The 22,722-nt window shown below is 46.7% G+C and overlaps 1 protein-coding gene across 3 annotated transcripts in view; it reads left to right on the top strand.

Moving 5' to 3' along the window:
• Window positions 1–22,722, top strand: part of LOC133114774 (voltage-dependent P/Q-type calcium channel subunit alpha-1A-like) — a 125,461-nt gene that overhangs the window by 89,053 nt on the left and 13,686 nt on the right. For 2 of the 3 annotated variants that reach the window (XM_061224404.1, XM_061224403.1), the window contains 11 exons: window positions 290–406; window positions 1,453–1,518; window positions 2,787–2,887; window positions 3,034–3,184; window positions 3,480–3,607; window positions 6,231–6,327; window positions 11,546–11,651; window positions 12,734–12,841; window positions 14,358–14,458; window positions 21,817–21,926; window positions 22,165–22,300. In XM_061224404.1, the coding sequence (XP_061080388.1) occupies window positions 290–406; window positions 1,453–1,518; window positions 2,787–2,887; window positions 3,034–3,184; window positions 3,480–3,607; window positions 6,231–6,327; window positions 11,546–11,651; window positions 12,734–12,841; window positions 14,358–14,458; window positions 21,817–21,926; window positions 22,165–22,300 (1,221 nt within the window). Of the gene's footprint in view, window positions 1–289; window positions 407–1,452; window positions 1,519–2,786; window positions 2,888–3,033; window positions 3,185–3,479; window positions 3,608–5,464; window positions 5,562–6,230; window positions 6,328–11,545; window positions 11,652–12,733; window positions 12,842–14,357; window positions 14,459–21,816; window positions 21,927–22,164; window positions 22,301–22,722 lie in introns of all 3 variants that reach the window. The other variant, XM_061224402.1, reaches the window with a different exon arrangement.

A 22,722-nucleotide genomic window follows, 5' to 3' on the forward strand; every position in this document is an offset into this window, starting at 1 on the left:
CTGTCTACCTTTGGAAATATCCCTCTGTTTGGTTTTAGTTTTTTCTTTGTTTTTTGTTTTTTTATGTTGTGGTAGAGAAGGTTCTGAAGCTTTGTGACCATTGAACTAACTCTTCCCCCTGTCTCTCTCTCTCACTCTATCTCTCCATTGCTCCATTTTCTATATTCCCTCCCCCTTTTTTCACTCAACCCTCTGGATCTGTTTTTTTTTTCCTGTCTTTCTCTTCTCCCTCATGTTTCTCTCTCTCTATTATTTTCCGTCTTCTCTTGTTCACACGCTGTCCTTTCAGAACAACTTCATAAACCTGAGTTTCCTGCGGCTCTTCAGGGCTGCTCGACTCATTAAGCTGCTCAGACAGGGCGAGACCATCCGAATCCTGCTCTGGACCTTCGTCCAGTCCTTCAAGGTGCGGTCGCACCGAGACAACCGACTGTACCGCACCCCGATGCAACACTGATACTCTCTGCCCGCACGCTGAGACATCCACACACTGAGACAACGACTCTACCGCACCCCGATACAACACTGATACACTCTGCCCGCACACTGAGGCATCCACACACTGAGACAACGACTCTACCGCACCCCGATACAACACTGATACACTCTGCCCGCACACTGAGACATCCACACACTGAGACAACGACTCTACCGCACCCTAGCAGCGATACGTTCCATCCACAAACTGAGACATCCACACAACGACTCTAACGCACCCCGATACAACACTGATACACTCTGCCCGCACACTGAGACATCCACGCACTGAGACAACGACTCTACCGCACCCTAACAGCGATACGCTCCATCCACACACTGAGACATCCACACAATGACTCTACCGCAGCCCGATACAACACTGATACACTCTGCCCGCACACTGAGACATCCACACACTGAGACAACGACTCTACCGCACCCTAACAGTGATACGCTCCATCTGCTCACTGAGACAACGACTCTACCTCACCCCGATACAACACTGATACACAAGGACTTGATACAAGCCATCCAGACACTGAAAGGACTCTACCGCACCCTAACATTGATACACTCCATCTGCTCACTGAGACATCCACAAAAGTTACGCTGCCCCGTGTCCACTGCATCCAGCTAAGTCCACAGTCAAGTGTGTAGAACAAGGATCATCAAGTCTGGCCCTCAACTCCAAATCCAGCCCTGCCATTCATTTCTCCTGGGTAATTAGTGCTGCTGGTTGGCCAGACTCTCTTCACACCTGACTCCCAGGTAAAGGGAGGGTGGAAAACCAGCAGTCCTTGGCCCTCGAGGAACCTGAGTTGCTGATACCTGGTGTGAAAACTCATCGTAACCAGCTGAGCTTATTTTGCCAGAGGGTAAAAAAATCATCAGACTCAATCGGCTGAATCCATGGCACACTTGAGGGACAGGCAGCACGGTGGTATGTGTAAAACTCTCTCCCTTTGTCCTCAGGCCCTGCCCTACGTCTGCCTCCTCATAGCTATGCTATTTTTCATCTACGCCATCATTGGCATGCAGGTGAGCCAACAGACACCAAGACTACCCACAATTCAGTGCAGCACCTGCTGCAGTTCATTACACCTGTTGTCCAGGGATTATGTGGTGTCTTGTACTGTTGTAAAGTACATGTATCATATTAGAATAATCATAATGAATGAATGTAAGGTTTATGAGTAAACTTTAGTGTGGTTGCTTCTGCAGTTTTTAAGAAGTAAGAGAGCTGTAGCATTTTACAACTTACTTGTAATCTTGTGATTATTACTACTAAATGGGATTTTGTAGACACTCAAATAATGCCACAATGTCACCAAATTGCATCTTTCTTTCCAAGCATCCAGAAAAAAATCCCCTGACTTTAATGGCTGCGATGTTATTGCGCAGAATGTTAGCATAAAAATGCCATATTGTTTGAAAATAATTTCACATGTGGAGCTTAGTTCACAGATACTACTTACCAGTTTTACATAACAGTTTTGTGCATATTGGTCCAGTCATTCTGGAGCAGCTGTCCTTTTAGTGTTTTTCACAACATTCAAAATGGTGGAAAATCTGAGTAGTAAATAAGCTTATGGGTTCTTGAGGCAAATTTGTTCTTTGTGAGGAGAGGTGCCCATGTACCAAATTTCCTGGCACTATGTAAAATAGGGAGGATGAGTTTTCCCCTGAAATTACCCATTATAGTGCCACCATGTGGACAAATTGAAAGCTTTATGCAAGCACATGACAAGGTGAATATTCTAAAGTTGGAATGGCTTGTCCAGCTTAAAAGTTATAGGAGACATAGCCCGGGCAGCCTGTAACGTAGTGGTTAAGGTACGTGATCGAGTGGTTTGATCCCCGGTGTAGCCACAGTAAGATCCGCACAGCTGTTGGGCCCTTGAGCAAGGCCCTTAACCCTGCATTGCTCCAGGGGAGGATAGTCTCCTGCTTAGTCTAATCAACTGTATGTCGCTCTGGATAAGAGCATCTGCCAAATGCCATTAGTGTAATGTAATGTAATGTAACGTAGCCTGCCTGAATTTAGAAAGAAAGAAAATGAGTCTGACAAGTATGCCGGAGAACAAATAGTGCGCTGCTGTAACAATCACAGGAATGAAAGTGTGGCGTGCCGTCATAACAGTGAGGGTGGCAGTGTGCAGTGTGCAGTGCTGACAGTTAGGTGACAGGCAGTGTGCAGTGTGCAGTGCTGACAGTTAGGTGACAGGCAGTGTGCAGTGTGCAGTGCTGACAGTTAGGTGACAGGCAGGGTGCAGTGTGCAGTGCTGACAGTTAGGGTGTTTCTACAGCTCTTCGGAAATATAGGGATTGAGGAGGAGGAAGGTGACAGCGCCATCAACCAGCACAACAACTTCAGGACCTTCTTCTTGGCTCTCATGTTGCTCTTCAGGTACGTGTTTGTGCTTCTGTGTCTGTTGTCACAAATTTCTCATTGTCAGCAGTCTTATGAACTAATGATACTGGTATGTGTGTGTGAATGTGTGTGTGTGTTTGTGTGCATGCATGTGTGCGTATATGCGCATGTGTGTGTGACAGGAGTGCAACGGGAGAGGCGTGGCATGACATAATGTTGTCGTGTCTGGGAGGAAAGGATTGTGACCCTCGCTCCGGTATCAAGGAGAAGGAGTGCGGCAGCGAATTTGCGTACCTGTACTTCGTCTCCTTCATCTTCCTCTGCTCCTTCCTGGTGAGGGTTCAGTTCAGGCCATTTCAGTTCAGTTAAATTCATTTCAATACAGTCCTAAACATGACTACTTTCAATTGCAAAAACATTAATACGTCCCAAACATTATGGGGCCCTCAAAAGGGTTGGGCTGTGTATAAAGAGTGAGTTCTACATGCTGGAACTGTAATGTAATAAGAATGTGCTGAGAATGTGCATTAAATTGTATACAAATTTGAATAAAATCTAAAATTGTGGAGTGCCAAGCCAAATCAAGAAGAATTAATGTGTGTGCATGTGTGTATGTTTGTGTATGTAGATGTTGAACCTTTTTGTAGCTGTCATCATGGACAACTTTGAGTATTTGACACGAGACTCTTCCATACTGGGGCCTCACCACCTGGACGAGTACGTCCGAATTTGGGCGGCGTACGATCCTATCGCCTGGTGAGTCAAAATGCACTCTAATACTCTCATACTCGGCACACAATGGTTGTAGTCTGCACATACTGACACACTCATGACACACACTGATACTGGCACTATAACGTTCCGTAAGACACAGACACGCTACTCCTAGACATGCTCTGTTAACTGTTTACATTTTTTCACATCTGCACGTATTGACAGAGACTCTGACACAGGCAACACTTTGCATACACATTGGGACTTACCAATACACTACATGTGCCTGTACATCATACACGACCAATGAGCAAGAAGAAGACAACTAGCGTGGGAACCCTCTCACATTTGCCAAAGTCTCTTCTCTCTTCTCGTGTTCCCTTCTGTTCCCCCTTGCAGTCCCATAGACACACACACACACAGACAGTAACAATCACACACAATTACACACTGTCCTCCTCTTTCTTGGTCTCAATAAAACCACTTTTAGCTTATGTATCAGTCAGCATTTATGATTGCTATCTACCATTTTGGACATCCAGTGAGTGACGCATCCCAGAGGAAGGGTGCTCATCATGGCAGATACAGGGGGTTGTGACACCTCTCCTAATCTAATCAAACTACCAAATTGCCTACCCACCCCCACCACCCCCATCCCCCAACCCCTGTGAGTGCTGAAAGCCCCCCTCTCCCCCATGGAATCTGTATACTGCTTTAAAAAAAAACTTACTGTGCCCCTTGAAACACGATAAGTTTCCCGGTATCTGCATTCCAGTGCCTGTCACCCAAGTGCTCTGCTGGAGTCTGCGCTGAGGCTAGGGGGCGCTAGTGAGAAACTGAAGTCGGGGTAGCAGGAGGCCAGGGGAGGTGGAGTCAGGAGGGAGTTACAGCGAGAGTGTCTTAAAGGTCCCATATTGTGCACATTTCCAGTATTTTATTTCAGGTCCTGATGTCCATCAGAAGCCGTTTGTGTGGTTTTAAGTGCCAAAAACAATCTCCATCCGGTTTTACATCTCACGAGCACCTCTCATGAGCTTTACCAAGAACAGGCTGATTAAGTGACTGTGTCTTTAAGGCTCATTGATATCAATGAACCTCTGTTCTGATTGGTTGGCTAGCTCCAAAAAGTGGCGAGCGCTCGGATTTGTTCTGGTGGCCTGCACTGAAGCAAATGATAGCCACTAAAATCAGAGCAGAACCACACTGGGCCACCACCTCACAACAACCAACTTCACGGAAGTCCCAACGGCTCAAATGCACATTTTCTTCGTACGGATTGTGTGGATTTATTTGGGGACTGTGCGTTTTGATACTTTCACAATTTTTAGTGCACCTTCCGCTCCCTTATAGTCCACATAGCAAGGGAAATGTAATTTCCCACAATACGGGACCTTTAACAGAGGAAGAAAGAAAGGGAGAAAGGGGGAGGGGGAGAGATGGGGGTGCAGAATGAACAGAAAGAAACAGGATATTTTGATTTGATTTGAGATTCACACAAGGAGGTACTGGTGAGGGATGGAGTGAGGGAGAGAGAGAGAGAGAGAGAGAGATGTATCTGATTGGACATGTTGTTGAAGGCAGCGGTTTGTGTAATTCCACTATGAGAATGGTATGGGTGTGGTGTCTCGTGTGTTTTATGGGAGTTTGATATACGAGGGTCCAGAGTCGGAGATTATCCCCAGGGATGCATTCATTCAGGGTGCTGTAGGGGTCAGTGACTGAACAGATGACCACAGTGACCAGTGCAGAGACGCAGCACTGAGGCTCCCAAGGGTGAAGCACAACTTCAGCCAACCTGTGTGACCTCTGCCATTTTATTTACTGTGTCTGTGTTTCTCTTTCCGACTGTTTCTCCGTTTCTAAGTGGTCTGCTCTAACCCCCCTGTGTTTTCTTTCCAGTGGCCGCATTCATTATAAGGACATGTACAGTTTATTGCGAGTAATCGACCCCCCTCTGGGCTTAGGAAAGAAATGTCCCCATAGGGTGGCCTGCAAGGTTTGAATTCCGCTAAAACCCTCACCACCTGCTAGCATCCGAACTGGAATGAATGTCGCTTTCTTTCTTTTGTTCTTTTTTGACTTTTTCTTTAAACCATTTCTAATGCATTCTGATTTGAAACGAGAATGTGCAGGACAATGCAGACACCTAAAGAAGCATGAGGTGCACTTATTAACAACAAAAAAAATGATATATCACCCTGAGAAATGAGGGGAAAAAAATTGACCATCTTTTTTTTTTTTTTTTTGCTTGCTGTTTAGCCACGGTTAGGCACAATGGGTTTTTAGAGTGCATTGTTCTGGGGGAGGGACAGAAACTGCATTGACATAACTGCCATTGTACCAAACAGCAGCGGAGCTTTTTGCCTGTTCAAAGCCCCCCTGTTGTTCTATGCAACGGGTTCGACTTGCATAGAACTGTGTTTTAATATTAGATGACACCCGCCCCTCCGCCCTACCTACAGAATCGTCAGGTCAGCGCAACCTTTTCATCTCTTCGCCTTTATACCAGCCAACGCGAATAACCTTGTTTTTTTTGTTTTTTTTTGTTCTTTGTGTTTCATTTTTTATTTTTTTTATTTTTGACTTTTATTTTGATTTTATATCTCCATATACTTCTCCTTCTCCTTCCTGGTTTGGTTTTCCTGCTTGTTTCTGGGCCCTGCAGTGGCAGGATCAGTCACACTGATATGAGTGAGATGCTCAGACACATGTCACCGCCGTTAGGACTGGGGAAGAAATGCCCAGCACGGGTTGCCTACAAGGTAGAAGGACCCTGAGGGGCACTGCTGTGTCTGTAGTGTTGGTGTTTTTTTTTTGGTTTATTTTCATTTTAAACAGAGGGGAGCGCTGTTGGGGTCGGGTGGTGAGTCGTGTGGTGTTGTCAGATGGGGGGGGGCGATGTTTAGGGCTTCCCAGTCAATGGAACAATCCACAGGAGAGAGGGAACGGGGGGTGACCTTCTCCACTTTTCTGCACCGCAAAAAAAAAAACCCTACAAAAAATACGAGCCATATTCCATGTCGCTCACTCATATAGTCCAGCCAGCCAGAGCAGGCACACGGTCTCAGTGCCAGGCGTACACAGAGAGGCTCGGAATGAACATCAGACACATAAATCAGAAGTGTGTTTTACTCCGAGACAAAGAGGGCATTAAAGTGAGCGCTTTAATGCTGCCGACCGTCTTCCTGTCCTGTGATCTTTACGAGGCAGAGCCACGCCCCGCTGCTGTTCTTGCTGAGCCAGCAGCAGGGAAATGTCCTTCAGCGAGCGGGCACTGTGGAGGTGAGCGGCTCTCTCTGTGCGCAGGCGTCCTGCTCTGCGGGGAGAGAACGCACACGCTCACACACAGGCGCACACGCGTTCACACGCGCATATTAACACGCACGCACGCGCACACGCAGACACACACTAACCCGCGTGCGCAGAAAGGCTGGGAAGGGCTGTCTGTGTCTGCAGAACTCCGAGTCTCTCCTTCCTGTGGATGGCGCTACGGTCAGGCTGAACACACACACACACACACACACACACACACACACACAGATCAGGACTCTGTTTCTTTTCCTTATGCACATACCAGCTGTTTTTGGCTTGGTAATTTCCAGAAAGTGGGAATTTGAAACAATAGCTATAACAGCAGCTTTTTTTTCTGACAAAAAAGGTCAGCGAACCTATCGAAAACATTAGTGAAAAATAAATGGCTACTGTTAAGTGATAGGTCACAGCTGTGACTGACGACCACGAGGACAACAGTGATAGGAAAGGGAAGCATGATTGCGATCTTCGGGAGTCTAGCTACCTCTTGGCAAACTTAAATCCAGTATTACATTTGTAGCCTTTTAGCTTTTCCACCCGTTTCTCAGTTTTTCCTGTCAATGCAGTTCTAATCTGTTTCCGCTTCCTCCTCTGTGCATCCTCTTTCCTGTCCTCCGATCCTTCCTCCTGCATGCCTGCCCTCCCCCAACCCCTCCTCTTCCTCAGCGCCACCATCGCCACCCCTCTCTCACAGTCTCCCTTCGCCTGTCTGGCTCTCAGCTAATTGAGACACACCGTCTGCCCTTCTATATGGCTAAGGCCTCAGCCTCTCTCTCTCTCTCTCTCTCTCTCTCCTACTCTCTACCCCTCTTCTTCCCTTCATCCATACCCTCATTCCTGAGCTGTGCCTGAACTGCCTGAGATGTACCTGTCCTACCCACCTGCTCTGTCGCTCCCTCGTCCGCGTTGCTCACTGAGATACTTGGCCTCTCTCTCCCCCTCCCTGCCTCAGCAGGTGGCTGGTAGCAGCAGGGTTGTTGGGCCTATGCTGGGGCTGTCATGCCTGCAGGGACTGGGGGTGGCTGTGTCTGTCTGTGTGTGAGAGCCAAAGCTGCTGGAACCATCTGCTGCTCCACACGAGACTCTTCTGGTACCCAGACTGACGTCACTCTGCAGACTCAAAGCCCCCTCAGTCTCGTTCAGGGGGAAAGGGCCTCGTTTGATGTGACCCCCCCCCCCCCCCCCCCCCCGTTATACACAAATGATCGATGTCACCTACCTCATTTCTCCCTTGCCATCTCTCTCTCTCTCTCTCACATGTTTTGTTGCTCCCGCCCTCTCCCCGTTCCTCGCACTTTTCATAGGATTAAGATTTTGTCGCAGGAAGGAAAAAACATGTTCCCAGAGAACAAACCTGTAAACAAAATGTCCAGGAAATTGTGTTAGTAAAAGAGGGAAAAGGTGATATAGAAACGTGAGGGGTCCAGAGATAACTTGATGACCTGGGTTGTATACCTGCATCTCGGAGCCTGGTACCATCACCCCTCTGGCTTTGTCTCAGCGTTCTGCGGATTTACAACAATCTTTCTGCTGCAAAAACACAGAATTCTCTTGCTACTAGCTCTGAGTGAGGTATGGTGGCTCTGACTCTCAGTGCAAGTATACATGCCACAAGACATGCCCGCTTCTAATCATTTGTGTAGCAGCAGAAGAGCTGGAAAGAAAGATACAGATGAGGTAAACATTTGCTTTATTAATAAGCGCAACCACTGGTCAATGAGAGCAAATATCAACATAGTTATACCTATAGTTAAATGCAAGATGACATGCTGGCTAATGCTAATAAACATGAACAAGTTTACTAACAAAGTATCATACGGAACTGATTATAATACCAGGAGAATTGTTAAGCATATTCTCCTTGATAGTTTCTTTACACACTCCACAGTTTCATTTGTTTTCCCAAATAAAGTCTGGACAGGACTAGGCCTGTAACACCCTCCCCCACCACCACTTACTCCGCCAGGAAGATTATCCTCCATAATCTAGTGACAGCAATAAGATGCTTTGGACAACAGCACACAATCGCGTGATTGTACCAATCAGTTCTGTACTTCTATGGAGTCAAGGTGGTGGTCATCTGTAATCCAAACACTTATGTCGGCATATATATATCTATAGATATACTTTACTTTCCAATCCATACATATTTGTGATCATTAACCTCCTTTTACCATCTCGTAACAGCTCAATGTGCTTGTCTACGTATAGCATGCAGTATCTCCTGCATTTCAGTTGATATTATTCACAGTCCACCACATTTACCATAACTATATCATCCCCAGTTATTTACATGCACATACATATAAGGCTTAGGATTAGTTTTTTGGCTCGGTTGCAGTCTGTGGGAGCATTTTATGACGAGGACTAGTGATGGGTTCTCACTCGTGTTGAGTGCAACGGGTGGTATGGGTAGAGAGGTTCAGAGACTGGCTGGAGGGTTGCTGCTATATTGTCCTTCCTGAAGTTTACAACCTGAGGAATTCGTGCCACCAGTTTCCAGTGGTGAAATTTGATCCGTGGTCGTTAGATCAGTCGTAATCGCAACCTTACACACTGTTTCGTTTGCTTGCTCGCTGTCCTTCCCTTTTCTCTCTTTCTCTTTCTCTAACCTTATCTTATCCATTGGCTCTCTCTCCGTTCTCTTTCAGCCACCTAATCATCCTTTCCTTTCTCCTGTTACATCATGCAACTCATGCCCATACTCCTGTCGTTCCTCCTCCCTCTCCCCTCCTCTCTTCTGGTCCTGCCAGCCTCCCTCCTGAAGTTTCTCCTGACATCACCCCGTTCCACCCACACAGTGCCCCCTCACTCTAACCTCCACCCGCTCCTTTAGGGTTTCTATCACCCCGTTCAGGGCGGTCAAAAAAACTCTCACCTCCCAATCTCTCAATCTCTATGCTAGAGGTCATCGCGTGGCCAGTACTGGTCGTAGAGGCCGTGGACGCGTGCGTTTCATGCCCCCAACCCCGCCGTCATCTCCCCTCCTGGAGCCCCTCGTCACCCTGTTTGAGAGCAGTGTCCTGTGACACTTCAGCCAGTGCGTCCCAGCCCGCCCAGGGCCGTAGGGCTTCAGGCTGGACTGCTGCGCAAAGGACCCAACCAGCCCGTTTGGTGGTAGATCTTTCACTTTCGCTGTTTTTATTTTTGTTTCAACTCGCTTAACCTTTCCTCTCATTCACTCTCTGGGTATTCCCCTCCCTTTCTTTTACGTATGTTTGTATATATGTTCCATGTACCTTCTTAAGTCTGAATTCTTTTTTTTTTTTTCAAACTGCCGTCGCATCTTTCCCTTTCATCTTTATTTTGGATAGCGAGGCATCCTGTCCACCTGTTTTGCAGTTAACTTATAGCCTTCCAGCATAATGTAGCTCTACTTCTCCACCTGTGGCCGCTTAACTCTAAATCTGGTTGGCCCAATTTTTTTGAGGAATGCTGCTTTTTTCCAGCCCTGTAGTTTGCAGCTGTTTTGCACTGATATCAGAGAGTCTGGACAGCACTTTGATTTTTTTGAGTTATTTCATTTTATTTAACTTTTTTTTTTTTTTTTTTTTTTACCGTCACAGCTTAGCAAGTCTCGGGCACAATTTGTTTACCACTAACAACAGCTAAAAATTTTTTTTAAAAATATTTGAAAAAAAAAGCAGACAGACGATGCTTTCTATGTAATGGCTGCATGGCTGCTTGTCCTGTGCGGAGTGTCACTGTACGTGCGTGTCGCATGCTGCATGGGGGCCGCGCATTCGCTGCTGCATGGCTGAGATTGTTGCTGTGGTGACGGGAATGACAGCCTGTGGAACACCCGGCCTGAACGAACAATTGCCATGTGTTTTGTTTGTGTGCACGTGTGTGAGTTTTTTTTTTTTTGTTTTTTTTTTGTGAGTGACCAGTTGTTCTTTAAATAGAGCTGACAGGGGGAAGATAAATGATAAATAAAAACAATGACCTTCAAAAATCGCTGGATTCATTTATCCATTTATCGACCCCGTTCGAATTGTGCAGTCACGTCTGTGAACCTCCACCGGGGGGAGCTCTATAACCCTTGTCCACCCTCTGACCCTCCCCATCTGTCTAGTTTTATCGTGGTGTGTATTAGCTGCTGTGCCCATGTACTGTCTGTGAGACCCCCAAACAAGGTGCTATTGTTTTGTCTTTGCATAAACACACAGGTACGCACATCCAGATTCTTGCAGTTTCTAAGCCATTGGCTTTTAATGACTTGCAAAGTTGATTATTTTGCTGTTCTTGGCTCTCACAGACACAGTAAAGGGACATTCAGTGGAAGGTCACAAATATCTGTCTGAAATCTCCTCTCTAACTCAGAGAGAGAGAGAGAGAGAGGGTAAAGCCTTGTCGCTAATGGATAAATTCTTGTTTGGAGGAGAGATAGAGAATATTGTGGAATACAAGGATCAAACAATCTATCTCTGCATCTTCCTGAGACACAAACAAGAACAAAAAGCAGACAGATATACAGACAAGACCACTGGACCTTCATTCAGGCAGACAGACAACTAGAGGTAGTCTGACACGAATAGAGCTCCCCCTATTTCCCTGTACCCCCTTTCCCCCCTCCCAAAACTACCCCTAATTTTTCGTGCTGGAGGTTCAGTACATGCCCTCTTGTTTGGGCACATCCCCTCACCTTCCCTGATTGGCTTTCCACAGAGACTGTTGCGGATGGACTTGCCGGTCGCCGAAGACAATTCGGTTCACTTTAACTCCACTCTCATGGCCTTAATCCGCACAGCATTGGACATCAAGATCGCCAAGGGTGCGGAAGGTTTGGCACCCCTTTATTACTACTCTATGTCCTTCTCTCCCTCTCTCCTTTTCTCATGGCCTGCTAGATGTGTCCTCCTTCAGAACTTCTCTGTGGTGCTTTGCCTGTTGTTGCTGTTGTTAAAAATGGTCCCGTTCTCACTTTTCCAGCCCCCAGAGCAGATTATCTGGGCTGGGAATAGTGAACCTGTTAGCGCAGCAGACTCTTTGGAAGTCTCCGAGTATCTCGTGCCTCCACATATTTCCCACCAGGTCCCGCAGTTTCCACACCCATTATGTAAAATTCCACCTTTCAGTCACAATGGGTGGAGATATGGCAAATACAATTTCTCGCCCCAGTCCTGAGTTTAGTTGAAGGAGCAGCTTAGAGAATTGAGCGGAAGTTTCCTGCAGGTGGTATGCTAACAAATAACTGTGTCTGGTAAGACCTGGGCGGACTCAAACAGCTATGCGTTAGGTATGGTATTTCCATTCATGCACTGCCAAACCTGGGAAACTGCAACCAGGGGCATACCAAGAGTATTTATTTTTCCTAGTATCTCGTTTTAGGCACGTCCCCTTTGAGGTAAGCCATCTGTTTGGTTAACAAGCCACTGAACTGTCCTTCTGTTTCAACGCAGTGCGTGCTTTATATTCGAGCTCCCCCCCCGCATGCTTCAGGGTCACGGCGTGTGACGCAAGCGTAGCCGCTCTCCGCTGGCGTTTATTTCCCACAGGCCAGCTGCCACTGATTGGCCAGTCACTGTAGGAGCTGTTGTTTGTTTGCCATCGTGGTGTTCCATAGCACTTCAGCCGTAGGTGAGCCCATGTGTGACGGTGTCATAACGAGAAATATCTTTCTGTGTGTATCTGTGTGCGTGCGCGTGTTTGTGTTTGTGCGTCGATGTCGTACGACTGAATTTTGGCGATTGGCTGCGGGAATATTTGAACCTGTGCACTCGTGTTTGCGTTTGTGTCTGTGTACCTGTGTGCGTTTCTGAAATCGTGGCGACACGTACGATGCGCGTGCGTGCATGAATATGGGGTGTGTGTATGTGGGCGCGTGTGTGCATCTGCGTGTGTGTGTGTGTTCAGGGGGTGTGGACAAGCATCAGATGGACTCTGAGCTCCGGAAGGAGATGATGGCGATCTGGCCCAATCTCTCCCAGAAGACCCTGGATCTCCTTGTCACTCCCCACAAGTGTAAGTTGCAGACAAGGTTCTGACCATCGAAACCACCTTATCTTCTCACCAGAGGAAAGCTTCTCTCTCAGCCAGCCCCACTCACTGCTCCGCACCCTCTGATGAACCAGGACTGGCTCCTTCATTCACAGGAAACCCTCCCAAGATGGCGACGCACACCTTCACTCCATCAACTATCCTGTCCCACATGTACAAAAACTCCACTCAGCAAAGCAATCCATTCATACCCACTCCCACACCAACACGCCTCAAAAGTGTGCTCACCCCCCCCCCCCCCCCCCCCCCAAAATACAACAAAACATCCGACTCACACCAACCTGTTTTCACACTCACACCAACACAATTATGTTTTAGAAATGACCCAGCACTGACTCACCTGCAGAACTGTGCGTATATATGTTTGAGAGGGTTGGCACAAGGGCAGTAACAACAATGCCAGCATACCCGAGAACAGAAGTGGTGTTCCATACATTCACTTCTGTTCAGTTCACTTTTATCTGTACAAAGACATGGCCAAAAAGTTGCTTTGCAGGAAACCAGGAAGTAGAAAAATTGGGAAACCCCAAAAAACAGTGAATAAGGTAAAGAAAGTACTCAACACTGGAAGTAAAAACACTCAAACACCAGCAAGATTAAAACTTACTTGCTGAAATCAACTTTGGGAGGGACCCAACAGACACATTCCAACTGCTGCTTGTTTGCGTGAATAAAAATGGAGAAACAGTGTTCCGAATTGACGTTACCATTCCGCACAGATTCCATGTTGAACACAATACTTGGGAACACCAAGACCAACTACACATCCCGCCCACCCAAGCCCCCCCACACCCCAAGCCCCCCCCCCACACACATACACACGCGCACACACACACGCACGCGCACACATACACACACACACATGCACACACACGCACACACATACACATATATACACACACGCGCGCACACACACACACACACACACACACACGCACACACACCCTCAGCCTCTACACGTCCTGGATCCAGTCTGAGATCAGAGGGTGCATCACTATAGAAATGACCTCTATAGACGTCTTTTCACTCCAGGATTTGCTGAAAAGCCTAGCTGCACAACTTGAGCGATAGGCACTGAGGTTATGAGCAGGTATTTCTGCACTTGCAGAACACTTTACTTTACAGATAGCGATTCAAAATGCTAAGCTAGCCCTTTAAAATGTTTTGTTTCAATTTTATTTCCGTTTGTTTTTTTGTTTTTTTAGCTACGGATTTAGGGTTTATAGTCTTAAGATCATACATTTTCAGAGAGCATAAGGAAAGAAAGAACAAAAGAAAGATAGAAAGTGTGAAAGAAAGAAGGAAAAAAATGTTATTTAAAAAGCCAGGTCTGTCTGTGAAAAGACTATTGGCTCTGTGTTGGTGTTTGTGCGTATACGTGATTCTGTGTGCATGCTCTGTCCCCCGCTCCCATTCCCCCCGCTCAGGGTCCATCTCACCCCGTCTAATCGTGCAGGGTAACTTGTCCTTTTCTCAGCAGCGACAGACCTGACGGTGGGGAAAATCTACGCCGCCATGATGATCATGGAGTATTACCGCCAGAGCAAAGCCAAACGGACTCAGGCTCTCCGAGAGGAGCAGGTACTACCCTAGGGATGCCCGCTCTGCAATCGTGCGCAAAAAAAACTCTCCTCCTGCTGCCAGAGCTGTGACAACCAGCGCCCCCTACCTACCACCATCATCATTACCACCACCACGCCCTCCTTCTGCTGACCCTCCCACTTCAGCATATCTCTACCACCAGCAACACTATTACTACTACTTCTACTATTTTCCCTGTAGAATATGCATGTCATAATAAAAGCACTGACATTTTTTTTTTTTTTTTTACTTGGGGCTGATGGGGAGGTCTAATCCTTCAGAGAAGAAAAGGGACAGAGAAGAGTACTACTTGCCTGGGGACTTAATGAGCAAGGGGGGCTAGTTCCGCATTTGCAAACCGGCGGCCTGTAGTGGGTGGTCAGTGTTACTGCTTGTCCTGTGTCGAGTCTTGCTGTTGGGTCTCCCTTGCCCTTGTGCAGTGCAAGCCGTTAGGGAAGAGCTGTGCAATCTAGCTATGGTGTAATAGTACACCTCCACCCCACCACATTCCCATTGTAACTGTTGTTGTTAGGAGTATTCTCATTGTTTAAAGTAAAAGTGAGGTTAAGGATTTTGTGGAGCATGATGGGTAATTGTTGTTCATAGGGTGAAGCAATGGATTGATTTTCAGCAGGGTGGAAGGTTATATATCATGGTTTTACAGTCTCAAAGTGCAGGGATGGGGGACAGTCTACACTGTGGGTGTATATAGCTCCCAGACATTTTGAGGGCTGCATTCACAACCTTACCAAGACCTGAGATATGAGGAATTGGATGAATGATGGCACGAAGGAACACTGCAACACTGAGGTTTTTCACCACATGCACCAGTCCTCTCTGAAGACCAAGCGGCCCCAACAAGAGCCCGGCAGCAAAAGCCTGCTTTATGGCACCCAACAGAACCTTTTGGACCCGCCCCTTTATAACAGCCTGGGTCTTGCGGCCCCATTCCCGGGACCCCGACTGTCGCAGTACCCTAAGCTATCCTCAACTGCCCCATGGGTGTGGACCTTGGGCTGGGGAGGGGGGGGCGGGGTTGGTGGGTGGCCCGCTCTTTGTCACAGCTCTCCTTGGCATCTGTGCTTCCATTCGGTCTTCTACTGTTAGTTTTCATTCCCCCTCTCTCCCCTTTCTTTTCCCTCCTGCCATGACTGCAAATCACTGCAAGCAATAACCCCCCCTGGACTGTAGCCCTTCTTTAGACTGCCTTGTTCCCTCCTTCCAATGCCCCCCCCCCCCCCCGCTCCCCGCCTTCACCTGTAGAAAGAATGATATTAAAAGTGAGCTTCTTGTGAAAGTGATGACTGCCCACTGATGAACCATGTACATATGTAGCACAAAAACTATTTGTAAAACCAAGTTGGAAAAAAGTGAAGTAAAGTCAAAGAGTTAGAAACAACACTTTGAGGTGCTAAGCCTTTTTTATTTTTTTTATTTACACACATGGATTGGACTTCCTTGGGGGGAGCTAATCTGGGGCTAGTTTCAATTCCAGTCTCTGGACGCTGTGTTTCTAAAAGGTCTGGATTGGAGCCTGCCCCAGAGCTGCACACTTACAGACAGAGCTTCACTCCTCCTCCCACCCCCTCCCCTCCCCCTCTTGCTGTGTCACCATCATTACTCCTGGCTTCCTCCTCTTGCTTAGTCGCCAGCATCCAATTGCTTAGATGGTTCAACTGCCCCCAGCATTTCACTGCTGCCATCCAACACTTTTTTCTTTCAAGCAAATCACGACTCCCGTTTAGCTGGAGGTCTTGTCTACTTCCTCTTGGTCATTATTTATTGCTGCTATTTAAGAAACAGAGGCAGGACAGTGGGGAAATGGTTGAGCTGGTGGAGTCAGGCTCTGTCTGGACACAGGATTGGGTCGTTAAATGCTACTCAAGTGGGGAACTGTCCAATGGCTGAAATGTTCAGGAGTTGTTGGCAGGGACATCTATTTTTTATGTTGGAGTGTTCAAGGTCGGTCGAAAGGAAGACTGTGGTCAGTGTACATTCATGCCATGACTGGCTCCCTTGGCGGGAGTGTCAGAGATCTTACGGAAGAGGACTCTCCCAGACCAAGATGCCACCAAAATCTGTGTGAGGATGATGAGGTGGTCCCCAGTGGCTAACCCTCTCTCCATCCTGCCAGTGCCAGCTAGCATCACCTGCAGCTGCTCGATCAGCTATGGAGAAGATAAAAGAGGCACACTCATACATCTCAGGGTGGACATTACAACAGCAACTATGACCACATAGCACAGTGAGGGGTATTGGAGAATTCAGTGTCCCAGTTTTAGAGTGCTCTACCATGACCCACACGTAAGTCCTCTTACACACAGGGAAGTGGGGGTGGCACGGGCGGCTGTTTGACACCGTTCAAATTAGGATGGGCTACCAAGAAAATGTTTGACTGGCTGTGAAGGGATTTGTTCTTTAGGGTTCACAGCAACATAGGCACACAGAGACGACCGTGTGGACTGCAGATCACAAAGGACATGACACAGCATCCCGGCTCAAAGAGGCACAACGCACCACTCTCACTAACTCAGACACAACTCAGCATTCGGAACATATACCACAGTGTCACAGAAGCACGGATGACTGGGTGTTTCCTTAAATTGGGATCTCAAATGTCCTGTCTACGCAGACCAGTGGATCTGGCCTCCTGCCAAGGAGAGGATATATAAGTAAAGCTGGCGGAGATTATACTTATTTTCTTTTTTTACATTTAATGTGCCAGATGGCGGGGTGATGTCTGCTCTAAGCTCAACAGGACGCCTTGAAGTGGAGAGTCAGATCATTAGTGTGCCAATCGGAGCAGTGCACGATACTCAGGACTATAGTGAGGACGGTTGGATATACATAAAAATGACTGCAGGGTTATCTGCATGTCGGATGTAAAGGTCAAAAAGAAAGGCAATTTCTTCTCCCAAATAGAGAGAAGGGGACTGAAGACAGTCCCCTTTCCCAAAGACGGACAAACAGGTAGATCATCCCATCCCCTGACAGAATTATAATCAGATAAGCAAATGTCCATTTCCCCCCTTGTGCAGACATACAAACCGTGTCCCGTTTGCCAGCACAGAGATCAGACAGAGTGTTCTTCTCTTATCTACAAAAGGTCCATCTTTATCCACGAAGATATGCAGTTGATTTTCTGCATGAACACTTGACAAAAAAGAATAGCCAAACCCTCCCAACGCCACCCTACTCCCTGACTGTATGACAGACGTAGACCTTAGCCCCTTCCCCATATAATTAAATACCCCTTTGCTCATGCACTGATCTTTAGTTATGGCTTGTCTCATGACATCAGTCACAGTGCATCCTCATGCATTCCACTGACCTCCTCTGCTTCATCATTCAGCTGATCGCCACTTCTCACCTCCCCCTCCTTTGCCTCTGTCCCCTTATCCACATGCTTTATGCAGGGAGATTGGGACAGAGGACAGCATTTAAATCCAGCCCCCCTCCCCGTTTGGTGGGTCTGAGCATACCTGCATCTTTCGCTCCCTTTCCGGTCTCAATACGCACAGGCTTTTCTGGTCGCTGCGAATGCCGTCTGGCATAAACAGTGCTCCAGGATGTTAAAAGGGATGTTGAGTGTTAAAACAGGATTTTAACAACGGGATGAGGCCATGGCAATCACAGAAATGATTTCCTATGGTTTTAACATTGCTGACGGGCTGTATGTGCATGGATTTGGGAAACGCCGGCAAGAACAAGGCATGTGGTCGGTGGCGGTATATATATCAGAACTGACAGACCGGGGCTAGTGTTGGGGCGGACGGATGCTAGCCAGAGGATGCTGTGATTCTAAGCTGGCATCCAGAAGCCTGCTTCACTATCTGTCATTCCATCGGGGGTTTGGGGCGGGGGGGCGGGCTGTGGGTGGAGGGTGATTATGATGTTTTAAACAAGTCCAATTGTATTGCAGCATGGGCCTGTTATCTGTTTTTTTCCCATCCTTTTCCTCCTCTGTGTATACTTAGAGCTGTTTATCCATCCACCAAAAGACTAAACATCCATGGCTCCTGCAGGCTCCTGTGTTTCCCAGGTTTTCAAAAAATGTTTCTTTGTGAGTTCAGGCTCATTGCTCTTGGTGATCACCAACTGGCATTGGGGTACAGTGTCAGCGTGAGGGAAGTCTCCCACTGCCGTGCCCCCAAACCCAGCAGGGACTAAGTGGGTGAAGTGTGCATGGTGTGAGGGGCACTCCATCCTCTGTATTTGGCGAGGAACTGATTGCCCCTCAAAATTCACCCCACCCATGGTTTGATACAGGTGTTCCCTTCATTCCTTATCTGCAGCTGTGATATGTCACACACAAGCTTCCCTTTCTCTTCAAGTTACATGCTGTTTTTGTAATCCCCTTTCTCTGTACGGTTATCTATCCCTTCTCCCTTTCCTCGTATCGATCTGCTCTTATCCTTTTGTCCCGATACCCCTATAAAAGTACCTGTTAGTAGTTTTTGTCTTGCAGTTAGTGGTCATCACTGTATTATTCCCCCTACCTGTCCCGGAGAGGGTGGGTTAGAGTCGACAAACAAGCTCTACTTTTGCCACCTTCAGCTGATCAGTTCTGCTGTTACCTGGTCGGTTGAATGTTCCTTTAATGATCCTTTAACATTTCTTCCTTCGCATTGCACTTCTTATTTTCCCCTTTGGACTGTTTTATGTGTTATGTGCTTTTGGTTTTGTTTTTTGTTTTGTTTGGCCTTATCTGATGTAAATACTTTTGTCACCACTTGTTGCCAGAGTTTTGGCGTTGCCTTGTTGAGGGGTTTCTTCAGGCAGGGTGAGGCTGATTTCAGTGTAAATCTGGATAGTGCACACTTCTCATCGCTGTCTGTAGCCACTGTATGCTTCTCTCTGCTGACAGTAGATAGTGTCCACTTTTAATCAGTAAAAATGGATAATGGCCAATACTTTCTTTGCATAATTAATTTTGTAGGTGTAGGATTATACAAATTTTCCAGATTGGACTGACAGCTTCTTGGCTATGTACGTTTTGGGATTCGAACCAACAGCCTTGTGTTTGGACGCTCTGATCCTTATCCACGGGGCTACTCCCACGTTTGCTGTGTTGGATGGTGAATGGGGTTGTAAGGGGTTGAGTGTTGAAGGCTTTCAGAGATAAGAATATATCATTATTGGTCCCTTTCATCAGTCAATTTGGACATGGATTTACATATATCATATTCAGAGTAAAGACATTGTAGTACTGATCAAATTTTATTGACATTTACACTCAGTGATCACTTCAGTAGGTAGACCTGTACACCAGCTTGTTAAAGGAAAACACCAACGTTTTGGGAAAAACTTTTTTTTCCGATTTACCCAGACTTTAACGAGATGTTCAATTTCATTTTTGTGCATTCACTGGCTCAATTTCCATGTTAGCATAACCTGTTAGCTTAGCATAAAGACTTGAGGCCTATAGGACTCAGTACCCTACCTCTTTCAATGTGAAAAAATACACCTTACAGCAACTCCAAAGCTGTCTTATTTACACAAGGTGTCATTTCAAATATACGTGTGGGGGGGAAAAAAATGAGTCACATTGTTTTTGGAGAAGTTAGACATAGGAACTAAAACTGTGGAACACACATGTATCCTCTTCCCTCTTCCGCTGGTTGAGCACAGTGTAATCCGCGCACCTTCTGAACATAGTTTTAAAAGGTAGAACTTCTCCAAAGTCTGTCGATTTGACATATTTTTCACGCACGTGTATTTCAAATGCACGTTATTAGTGTTTTTCAAATGTCAATTTTTGTCACCACAAACGTTGGCCCATTGAGGTCCTTTGTATCAGGGTGAGCTGCAGTGGATATCTAGAAAACTCATCAAATCCCAACAAAACTATCTGGATGGATAGATAGCTGTCTGGGTAAGTGGAACTATAGCTGTATTTTATTTTTGGGTGAACTGCCCCTTTAATAGGCTAATGGGAATTAGCAACAAAAAAGTTATTTAATTTTAATGTTGGTATATAAGTTGGTACCACTTGTCGATGATAAACTCCCAAAGAATTCTGGCCAATTATGTAGTTTGCCACAATTGCTTTCCAATGTATTTGTTATTAGTGGTCAAACGGTTCATGCGATTGGCTTGGTTTATAGTACGTTTGTGTATCTCAGTCTCCTGAAAAGTCTCAGTCTCCCTGAGAAAAAAATCCTCAGGGAAAAACATTGGTGGGAAATCAAGATGGCAGGCAATGGTAGTCCCAATGATAAAGTTATAGATCCGGAATGCCAGAATGCCATCTGGCCAATACATGTAGGATGCCATAGCAGGCCAACGCAGCTCATGTGTCAAATATGATTTGTGTAGGACTTACAGTTTCTGAGCTATGGATATTTGTATCGGAGGAAAAGAAAGAATTTGACCAAAACAATAAGGTTCCAGTGCAACATGCTTGGAACTTCAAATAGGAGGACTGAGATATATGATTTCAGTGGAAAACCTATAGTGGAAAGCCATGTACATGGTGGCACACCAAACCTCAAGAACACTTCAGCATATAGCTTTCATCAACCTGTCATAGTGATATTGAAATAATGCGAAATGGTTACATTTTAAAGATTTAAACTGCTATTTTAAATACCCTAATTGCTGAAATAAATTAGGATGTGATACTTAATTAGGCACTTGAAAATAAAATTGCAACCCAAACCTTAAGTAGCTAATTATGTACTGTTAGAAAAGTTGACTAATGCTTAAATTACAGTGACATGACTAACTGCTCAACGTGGGGGTACAGCCATGCACTGTGGCACACAAATGTGTACTTAAGCCTAATGACTGAGCTGATAAATTTTGGCTTGTCACATTTGATTACGTTTTTTTTGGCCAAGTGGAGTGTCTACCCCCTCTAGCTTAGCTCACTGGTGTCATGGATGGAGAGGTACTGAGTCTGTTATTTTGTTGCATGTTGTCCATCTCTGGGGTTGAGAACATTCTTGCCGAATGCTGTGTCTGTCTTGGAGCTTGCACAGTCTCCCAGCCTAAGCACCAGCAGAGGGGTGAGCTTGAGGACAGTCCGATTGGGATTCTGCAGCGGACCTCAAAGTACCACCCAGCTGCTTACTGCCATTCATTTACTGGTCGGCTGGAGGTAAATGAATTGTTGGCATAAGCCACCGGCACCCTTCAGACAGCACAGCCCGGAGGATCCCATTTGAGCAGCATAAAAAAGAATGAGAAAAAAAAAAGCTGGACTCCAATTCCCAGAATGCATACTGGCTGGCCTTTGCTGTCTCCTGTTGCCGCTGGAGCCCTCCCCAGTCCCCCCATTTGCACTCTGGATGTTTGACTCCATTTCCCATAAGTCTGTCTGATACCAGCTGCAGGCCATGTTGTATCTCACACAGAATCGAACGCCATTAATGTTTCAGCGCTTGGAGCCCCCGTCCCCAACCCAGGATGGTGGGCAGGGAGTCAACAGCCTCCCGGAGCCTCAGCCAGAGACCGTCAACAACCTGTAAGTCACCCTATTTCTCTCTTTTTTCCCCTCCATCACTCCTTTTCTTACCCCTTTTTGCAGACGGTGGAATTATGGGTTTGCGGAGGGGGAGGCGGGGGTGGGGGGTCCACAAAATCAAATGGGCACTTGTGTGAGCCCCGGTTCAGGACAGGTGTGACGGAGTCCAGGCGGTTGCCAGGTGCGCTAGTGAGCGAGGGAGCGAGCGAGCAGAGCTCCTGACTGTGTCTGTCTGCAGGGCGCTGGAAGGGGGAATGAAGGAGAGCCAGTCCTGGGTGACGGCGCGGGCGCAGGAGATGTCACAGAAAGCAGGGAGCTGGAGTCCCGAGGGACAGCATCCCGATGACCTGCACGACAACCGGCATAACCCACAGGTACACACACACACTACACACACACACACACACACACACACACTACACACACACACACTACACACACACTCTACACACACACTACACACACACACACACACACTACACACACACTACACACACACACACACACACACTACACACACACAATACATACACACATACACTACACACACACACTACACACACATACACTACACACACACACTACACACACACACACACACACACACACTACACACACACTCTACACACACACTACACACACACACACACTACACACACACTACACACACACACTACACACACACACACACACACACTACACACACACAATACATACACACATACACACACACACCACACACACACACACACTACACACATACACACACACTCTACACACACACACACACACTCAT

This window comes from Conger conger, chromosome 16 (assembly GCF_963514075.1).
Source record: "Conger conger chromosome 16, fConCon1.1, whole genome shotgun sequence".
Taxonomy (NCBI): domain Eukaryota; kingdom Metazoa; phylum Chordata; class Actinopteri; order Anguilliformes; family Congridae; genus Conger; species Conger conger.